The sequence below is a fragment of the Cimex lectularius genome, unplaced genomic scaffold (assembly GCF_000648675.2).
Source record: "Cimex lectularius strain Harlan isolate CLEC.00 unplaced genomic scaffold, Clec_2.1 scaffold75, whole genome shotgun sequence".
Taxonomy (NCBI): Eukaryota; Metazoa; Arthropoda; class Insecta; order Hemiptera; family Cimicidae; genus Cimex; species Cimex lectularius.
In genome coordinates this window covers 1,410,411-1,419,472 of record NW_019392758.1, presented here as the reverse complement: position 1 = coordinate 1,419,472, position 9,062 = coordinate 1,410,411, and the positions used below count along the sequence as shown (strand labels likewise).

The window sequence follows — 9,062 nt, the reverse complement described above, 5'->3', positions numbered from 1 at the left end:
CGTTCAATGAAATTAATTTGACAAGTTACAGAAGTTCAGACTTTTCAGTCATTTCTGTTTTTATTTTGCTAATGGTTGAATATGGATTGCTGTAGTTTTATTTTGACATTTAGACCAGCGAGATGATGTAAAGCTTATTATTAAGTTAACCGCATACGTACGCATGAATGCGAGTTATTTGGAAGTTTCAATTGGAAGAAATGAAAGTGTATAGAGTAAAGGACATTTATTGAAACATATATAAACATTTATGAAGTACATAATTGTAATTACAAGAACACATCAATTAATATAATATCTTTGAGCACGTTGCTGGTGGCTTGTAAAGCTCTGAAGATATGAAGCCAGAAATTACGCTACTGTGGCTTCGATGTACTTTAATTTCGGGGTTTTTGGAGGGGGAGGTAGTTAAACATGTATGGCATAATCTTCCTTATCTCCATGGGACTGGAACCTTTTCCTGTAAATAAAAAACGACAAAATATATATATGTACATATGGCTATAAATATGATGTAAAAAATGTAGTTTTTTTAAATGTATTTGCCTTTCAAATCCATGTTCTATTGATTCACTTGTTACATTATTTTGCCTGTATTTTTTTACCATGTAATTCTGATGGCCATCAATCTCTTCGTAATATATTTCTTGATGAAATTTGTCTTGTTTCAATTCAAACTGGTCTGGACATACTAAAAATCTCGTTGATGGTTTCCACATGAAGCTTTCTGGAGTTCTAAAAACAGGTATTGAAGAAACATTTTAGTAACAACTTAAGTACTTTAGCAAAAATGGACCTATTTAATGTATTTATATAATAATTTGTAAATATGAATTGCTTTTTTAATAATGAAATTTTATGTGAAGACTCTTAATAGCAATTTATAAAAAACTAACTTTAATTTTTAGTTATTTAAAAAAAAAAATGACAGTTTTAATTTTTATTACATATTTACCCCAAAACTCCATGCTTTACCCAGAAAACATAAATGACTAAATATATTTTCTGAATCAATATGTTGGTTTTCTTTACTCTAGCTGACAGATTGATAGTAATGTGTGTGTTTTTAAAAATTAATTTTCTACTACTTATGTAATGTATGTAATTATGTTTAATTATTTTTTTAGTTTTACTATTTTGTTATTAAAGTGAATGTGAATAGAAAACATCTAGATATTTGTCACCAATGTCACCAGTACATACAACATAAATAAAGTTCAAATTGATCTTAAAAAACGAAATATGCATACTTTGTGGATGGGAATTAGTTATAAGTATAACACCTAACCTAAATTTAATCTCTTGTTATTAATTAACTTGATATGATTGATATCGTCCTTAATAATTATAATGATTATTTAATGATTAAACACCGCACAAAAATAATTTTAACTTAATATATAAAAAATCAGGCATAAAGGCAAATTAAAAAAAAAAAAAAATGCAAGAACTGTCCCTATTATTTGATTTTTTAGGATATCAAGAGATACCTGACTGTCTGTCAAAATGTTAATTAACACTTTTTTTAGGATATTCTTTTGTTGTTGCCATCCACTGTTGTGTGTTTAAAATCCCAAATAATTCAGCTTGTTTATTTGAGCAATTCTCGTCCAATCTGTATTTTTAGGCTGTGTGTTTCACTTTTTCAAAGACGTCAACAAGACATCCAACATGTCCCTCCTTTTTACTTCTGTTCGGGTAAATGATCAAACTTTTTCCTGGCTTGTAGATGTCCTGGACTTTGGGAAAATCAGATGGGTGGGTCCACTGTTCGGGTGGCTCATGCATAGAATGAACGGGTGAAAGATTTCATCCATTCTTATATTTATTATGGTTAAAACGATAATTTTGAGTATCACAGGTAGATGTTTATATTTGTAAAACGTTTGAATCATTAGTGATAGTTTCAAAGTCCTGATGAAGGGGATGTATCACTTGAAAGCTTGACAAAGAAACTGAATAAACATTCTTCGTTCATCTGAATAAACGTTCTTTCTTTCAAATTTGCCTTATCCCTGATATTTTATTATATAATTATCTCTTGATATTAATAAGAAATATATTGTGTGGTTTTTAGTGACCGGTTGTTTAATAATTTGTTGGATTCATTCTTGATCGCTTCCACGAATCCAACAAATTAAGAAATATAATATTGTTATAACTATAATTCTGGAAATGTTGTTGACAATGTAGAAAAAATTAAAAACTGGACAAATGATAAATAAATTCACAGAAAATCGTATAATGTATGTTGCATATTTTTTTGAGTTTTCCAGTCATTTATTGAAGCCCGATCAGGTTTATTAAAATACAGCCTTGATGTTTAACATTTTTATTTTGGTAAAAATGCTGTAAGTCTATTTAATAACACAGAAAATTGTTTTGCCAAATAAAAACTGTTCTTAGTTTTTAAATGATTTAATTGTTATTATTATAACAAGATTTCATACAAATTGAAAGAAAAAAAGCAAAAATCTGTATTTTCATAAATTATACAAGCTCGTACTGAAGATTAAATAATACTTCCCAAAAATTAATGTTTGTAAAAATATTGTAATTTTTTCAAGATGTTTAACATGCATAAGAATTAAAGATGCATTTTACAAGTATATTAGGGAGTAAAGTTTGGAGTCAGGTTTTAGAGAAAAACAACTAGGGCACTCAAGGTACCATTTGGTTGTAAATATATTAATTACACATTATAGTACTTTCAATTTGAAAATTCACAATAATTCTTAAGTTTTGTTTTACATCCAATATATTTTATATTTTTACTTTATATTTTTTTTAAACTTTCAATAATTTTTCGTTAATTTTAAAATAATACTTCATCAATAGTAATTATCTCATATGAAACAGTAATTTATTCCCCTTATGAAACATTGGCGATTTAATTTATCTAACATCTCACCTTTTCCTTCTTTTTTTATGAAGTGTTTTGACTGTTTTATCTAATGAGCTACCTGGAAGAACTGTGAGAAGATGTCGCTCGCCTAATTCTGGAACGCCGAGACAATTCTGGTGACATTTCTGCTGATTCTGTGCTTGATTCATGTTCAAAAACCGTCGACTCTATAAAAAACAATATAAACGTAAATCACACTGTTCGTGTGCACGGTTGTATAACTTTTGAGATCGTAAATAGGACTGAAACCTGGCCTATGTTTGTGCGGTAGCGTTCGATGGCATCTAGGATGTTTTTCACCACTGCTTTCGGAGTCTGACATAAATGATGTTGTAGCTCTTCTCAGATGAAACATATCTTCTTCATCCTCACAATGGCTTGTTCTTTCTATGGGCAATTTTTGCTGACTTGAGATGCAAGATATTTCTGACAAAAAATTGTTTGACAATTACTGACTCACAAAAAAGGTCACCCTCTTATAAAAGTTAAAATTTTGGGCTTGTAAAGAATTTATTATTCAAATCATAGGCTGATTCTCATTTAAACTTTCTACTTCATGCAAATGTAGATGTTTTAGTGCCAAGCAATTTTGTACATCATTGAAAGTTTTAGGCTTTAATTAAAATAACTTCATAAATTGTTGGTTTTGAAAAACTAAATTTATATATAAGCTTATAAAGTCATAAATATGAATTGATAAATTGCCATTTAATGAAACTGCTTTAGTCTGATTTATTAGGAAATGAAAAAATAAAAAGAAATTTACAGTGCAGAGAGATAAAATACTCATCTTCAAAAGTGAAAAGAACACTATATTTTTCACAAAAAAACAAAAAATTTAAACATTTTTCACATAAAAATTTGAGAGTTAATGTAATTTTTAAGCTTGTTTGTGACATCATTTTGTAATATTCAAGGTTCATCTAAGTTTTGTAGTAGTATTAGTGTAGTTCATTTAAGAAATCCTGTAAATCTCATAATAAATGTTTAAATAATAGAAATTAAACATAACCGTAAAAAGTGCAAAATATTTTTTTTGCAAACTAAAATTTTATTTTTGTTTTAATATTAAAAGTTCCTACCAAGAAAGAAATTGCATTTTAATTAAAAGTTTAACGTGATATTTGAACAATGCGATATTTATTTAAATGCGGAATGTAAATCTTAATATTGTACCAAATTTTTTTTCTAAAAGAAAAAAAAAAACATCATTTAGTCTAATTTAGTTTTATGCACACGTGCCCTTATTTAAAAAAAAATGTATTGTGCTTAAGAAAGTTGCAGTTACAGTTTATATGTTAGCTATGGGAGAACAATAATTGCCTTAAAAATATGTATTAGACAATTTGTCCACTGCTTAAAACAAACTGGCACTTTTTACCTCAAACTACTCGTATGTTTAAATAAAATATATCTAATTCAAGAAGGTGGTGATCTTTTTTCTCTTCTATTAACATCATTACATATCAATCTTTTAATAATAAACATATAATTAATTTAAAATGTAAATTATATCATTAATTCTGCTCATTGTACTAGGTAGTGAACCAGGAGATGGGATATTATAAGAAACTTATTATATTATTGGGTTGTCCGGAAAATAATGCAGGTTTTCATTTTTTCTTTCGATTACCCCTTTATATAATAAACTGTATTCATTTGATGGATTATTCTATATGAATTTAACACTATTTAATCCTCTTCCAATCAAAAATGTTAGTTTACCTCAGTAGCATTTTGTTACTGGGGAATAATTCACTCTACTATGATGTCATGTGCGATTTTCGCATAATTTTGTTTATAAACTCGATTGGAATGGTGCCCAAACAGCCAGAAATAATTAATGAAGTCTGGGCCGATTGCAGTGTGAGTGAAGCACTGTTCAGAGGTGGTTTAAAAAATTTCGACAGGAAAATTTCCTTGAAGTTAAAGAAGGTTATGGAAGGATTTCTTCCCTAGATGATGATGTTTTGTGAGCTTTGGTAAAAGAAAATCACAGAACAAATGATTGAGAACTTGCAGAGAATCTTTCAGTTAGGAAATAGACCACCGCTGACCACCTTAAGGCATTTGGAAAGGTGAAAAAGCTTGATAGTTGGGTTTCTCATGCATTAAGCGACTGCTAAAAAAATTATTATTATAAAGTTTACGCAACACTTCTTTGCTGGAACAGAAATGAACCTTTTCTGGTTTTAACAAATTGTTACTTGTCATGAAAAATGGATTCTTTAAGATAACAGCAGATGTTTTGAACAGTGGCTGGACAAAGGACAAACATCACCACATTTTCCAAAGCCCCCAATTCATCAAAAAAAGATTATACTTTGGGAAGGGGGGTTAATTTGGGCTGATTATAGTTTCTTGATTCCTGGCGAAATATCAATGCTGAAATGTATTGCTCTCAAATTGAAGCAGTACACCAGAAATTGGTATTATTGAAGCCATCTTTGGTCAATTGGAAAAGGCTGATTCTGTAACACAACAAATCTTGGCCCCATATTTCACATGTGATAATAGGAAAACTGTTGGATCTTGGTTATGAGGTTCTGCTCACCCTCCTTATACTCCAGACCTCTCGTCTACTGACTACCATTTTTTTTCAGACACCTGGACAATGTTTTACAACAAAAAATTGATCAAAAGTTGTTAGAAAATGCGTTTACAGAATTTGTTAATTAGAGGATATAGAGAAGTTGCCATCACGTTGGGAGAAGTGTATTGAGAGTGATGGGGGGTATTTTAATTATTAAAAAATGTTTAAAATAATTTATTTAATTGTTTTTATTTTATAAACATATATCTGCATTATTTTCCGGATAACCCAATATTTTAACAAACTGAAATAAATAAATGCATGCAAAGAAACTTCTTTTGCATTCAGTAAATTCATACTAACCGAGACTAAGGCCATCAGGAGGGCTCTTTGATGTACCTAATCTCGAACGAGATCTTGCTCTAGCATGGTAGCCATAATATTCTTTGGGCTTATAAGCTTCATAACATTCACGTTGGCTAAATGTCTGAAACTTCATTTGATGTGTTACGGGTTGGTATGGTAAATTAAAAGTTGCATATGGACTGATTTCATATTCCGCTCCACCTACGAAACAAGTGGTCGACTTGTGTATTAGCACATTTCAAAATCGTATTAAATAACTGACCTGATGTGTCACTACCTTTGTTTGCACTCAGTGAAGAATTGACCTTTCTGGTCGGAGATGGAGAAAAAATTCTACCCGCATCTTCTACTTCGTTTTCTTGTGTGCCTACTTCAACTAAATTTTTAGATTCAGTTCGAGGCATACACCTACAGTATTCAATTGAACAAATTTAATGCTTACGGTTAAGTTCTTTTTTCTCTAGTTCATAATAACTAACCTTCTTTTTTGTAAGATGAGGTAAAGACATAATCCACAGATTAATGTACCTATAATGCCTCCTCCAATTGGAACGATATAGTACGTAGAAGTAAACATATTAGTTGTATTTGCTGGTAGTGATTTAATTGATAATAATTCTGTGAATAAAAATGTAAAGCTAAATTTTTAAAATTGAAAGGATGATTTAATATCAAACATTTTAAAAAACATTGATCTCTTTCTAACAGTGCATTTTATTTTACAAGTAATAAAGTAATTCATTACCTCCATTTATAGTTCTTGTAGCAAATTCAAATTCTTGGAGAATATATCCTGCTTCAGTGAATATCTTTATATACAAGTCATACTTCTTCGCTGGTGTAAGATTTCTAAGTACAAAGTTTTGAGGGAATGATATATTTTGATTGTTAATGGTCCAAAAGTTGCTTTCCTGCAGCTTATATGATATTGTGAAATACAAAATGGGGCATCCGTTTATTGGCCATGAATCCATATAGACTGTAGCAGTAGTGGAATTGGACAGTATGAACTGAATGTTATCCGGCATCCTGGAAACTATATTGTATATATATATCTTAATACATCAAGTTAAGCGTAAAAGAAAATCAATATTAAAAAAAAAATGACAAATAAAATTTAAATGTATACATATTTCCTTAATTCACTACTTTCGTGGTCCTCTTGACCAATTAATACATGACAATTAATTAAGGTTTTTAGTTGAGATGAAAAAAAGTTAATGGCACGAGTGGGATTCGAACCCACGACCTTCGGCTAGATACGCCGCTTCCCTACCACCTGAGCTATCGTGACCTCGATCCACTCGGACATCAACTCCACATCTCAAAACTCATAAGGTGGGGTTGAGATGGGGAGTTGATGTCCGAGTGGATTGAGGTCACGATAGCTCAGGTGGTAGAGCAGCGGTGTATCTAGCCGAAGGCCGTGGGTTCGAATCCCTCTTGTGCCATTAACTTTTTTTCATCTCAACTAAAAACCTTAATTAATTGTCATGTATACATATTGTGTAAACCAATATTTATTTGCATCAATATTTTCCATGTTTTTGACTTATGGTTCTTCTGAATAGTACGAACTCTTTTATATTAAAATTTTATTTCACAAATGAACATTTTACAAGTTTTTTAAGAATATTTAATAATTACCACTTCCTTGCGTAAATGCTTCAGTTATTGGACTTGGGTCACTAGTTCCAACTTTGTTGGATGATTGAACTGTAATGAGATAGGCACTTCCACACCGTAAACCCCTTAGTGTATATTGTTTTTCATCTGGTTCAACAGTTATTTGTTTCCATTCAGTATCTGGTCCTTTGTAATTCACAATGAAACCTGTAAAATAACATTGTTGTTAGATACATTGCTACTCACTAGGAAGTACTCACTAACTTAAAGAACAAAGACTAGAAATAAAAACAGCTTATTGGAATTATTTAAGTATGTATAAAAGAGGATATTTGAAAATAGTATACATACTGGTAATATGTTGTACGTCATCCATTGAAACTTTCCAGTGAATTTTTATTTTACTTATTGTTGTATATACAACCAAGACTTTTGGTGGCTTTGGAAACGTTAGCACTACCACCTCATACATAATTTCATCCATTCCATAAACGTTATTCGCAGTACAAGTATAATTTCCAGAATAATCAAGGCTCAATGGATTTAATATTAAACTGTTTTCAACGATATATCTGAAATTAGATTTTAATAAAAATAAATTGAAAAATAAATATATAGTTGATTTTTACCTGTAATTTTTATTGTTATTGGTCAACTCCACCCCATTTTTGTCTTTCCATAAAATAACTGGGCTAGGGAGTCCAACTGCATAACAATCTAGTGCTAAATTGGAATTCACTCCTCCGACAAGTCTACTAGGAAAGGAAACGATCCGTGCAGGTGCTGTAATTTAATTGCAGGTTCAATTTATAGTAATAAATATGTTGAATGTCATTTATCTGTTCTTAAAAATTTGTGTTACACTGAATATCGTATATTATACTGTATGATATACCTAGGATATATTTTTTGGAGAAATGATAATATAGGCAATGTTGGTGTGGTTGGACTCAATATCAAAATTCCTTCGAAATATTGAACAAGTCGGAAACCATGCTGAACCGGCACACGGGCACTACTGAGTCTGTCTTTACTCGTGGGTTTTTTGTTTGAGTTGAGTTTTTCAAATGCGTTTCGGCATTGCACCATCTTCAGTGAGAAACTCAGTTGTGCCAGTTCAACGTGAGTTCACCGACTCGCAGACCAAAACCCATCATCTACTCTAAGTCAGAAACCATCCAACATTGAGTATCTCTTTGTTAAAATACATTTTGCTGGTCAGAAATATTAATGTGGTTTTCTTTATTGGCCCCCAGCTCCTTTTTCTGACATTCTTAATATTGAACCTATCCTTTCTTTCCTAATTATTCTTATTGTCATTTCATTTTAATGGGGGTCTTTAATATTATTATATCTCTACTGAAAATTCATCTAAAAATTTAACTGAAATGGTGAATTCCCATGGTCTGCATTCCCTTCGATCTGGCTCAACTCATGAAAAAATCTCTCATTGACCTTAATGTTGTCAAAAAAGAAGATTGTTTGCTAGTATGGACAGTTCAACAAAGCTGGCGTTCCCAAACTGTTGGAAGAGGGGCTTGGTTGGAATTCTATTTATGTTCACACTGACATCAATACTATGATAAGTGATTTTAATTCGTAGTTAGTGCATGTGCTTGAGTCTTAGATCTC

At 30.8% G+C, this 9,062-nt stretch overlaps 1 protein-coding gene across 1 annotated transcript in view; it reads right to left on the bottom strand.

Moving 5' to 3' along the window:
* Window positions 1-211: 211 nt before the first annotated feature.
* Window positions 212-9,062, bottom strand: part of LOC106661270 (Down syndrome cell adhesion molecule-like protein Dscam2) — a 28,617-nt gene continuing 19,766 nt past the window's right edge. The window contains exons 20-30 of the mRNA XM_014384556.2: window positions 8,060-8,213; window positions 7,782-8,002; window positions 7,452-7,637; window positions 6,550-6,840; window positions 6,284-6,422; window positions 6,067-6,212; window positions 5,802-6,005; window positions 3,155-3,331; window positions 2,964-3,072; window positions 547-735; window positions 212-460 (exon numbers count right to left, since the gene is read on the bottom strand). Coding sequence (XP_014240042.2) covers window positions 409-460; window positions 547-735; window positions 2,964-3,072; window positions 3,155-3,331; window positions 5,802-6,005; window positions 6,067-6,212; window positions 6,284-6,422; window positions 6,550-6,840; window positions 7,452-7,637; window positions 7,782-8,002; window positions 8,060-8,213 — 1,868 coding nt within the window. The 3' untranslated portion in view covers window positions 212-408. The remainder of the gene's footprint in view (window positions 461-546; window positions 736-2,963; window positions 3,073-3,154; window positions 3,332-5,801; window positions 6,006-6,066; window positions 6,213-6,283; window positions 6,423-6,549; window positions 6,841-7,451; window positions 7,638-7,781; window positions 8,003-8,059; window positions 8,214-9,062) is intronic.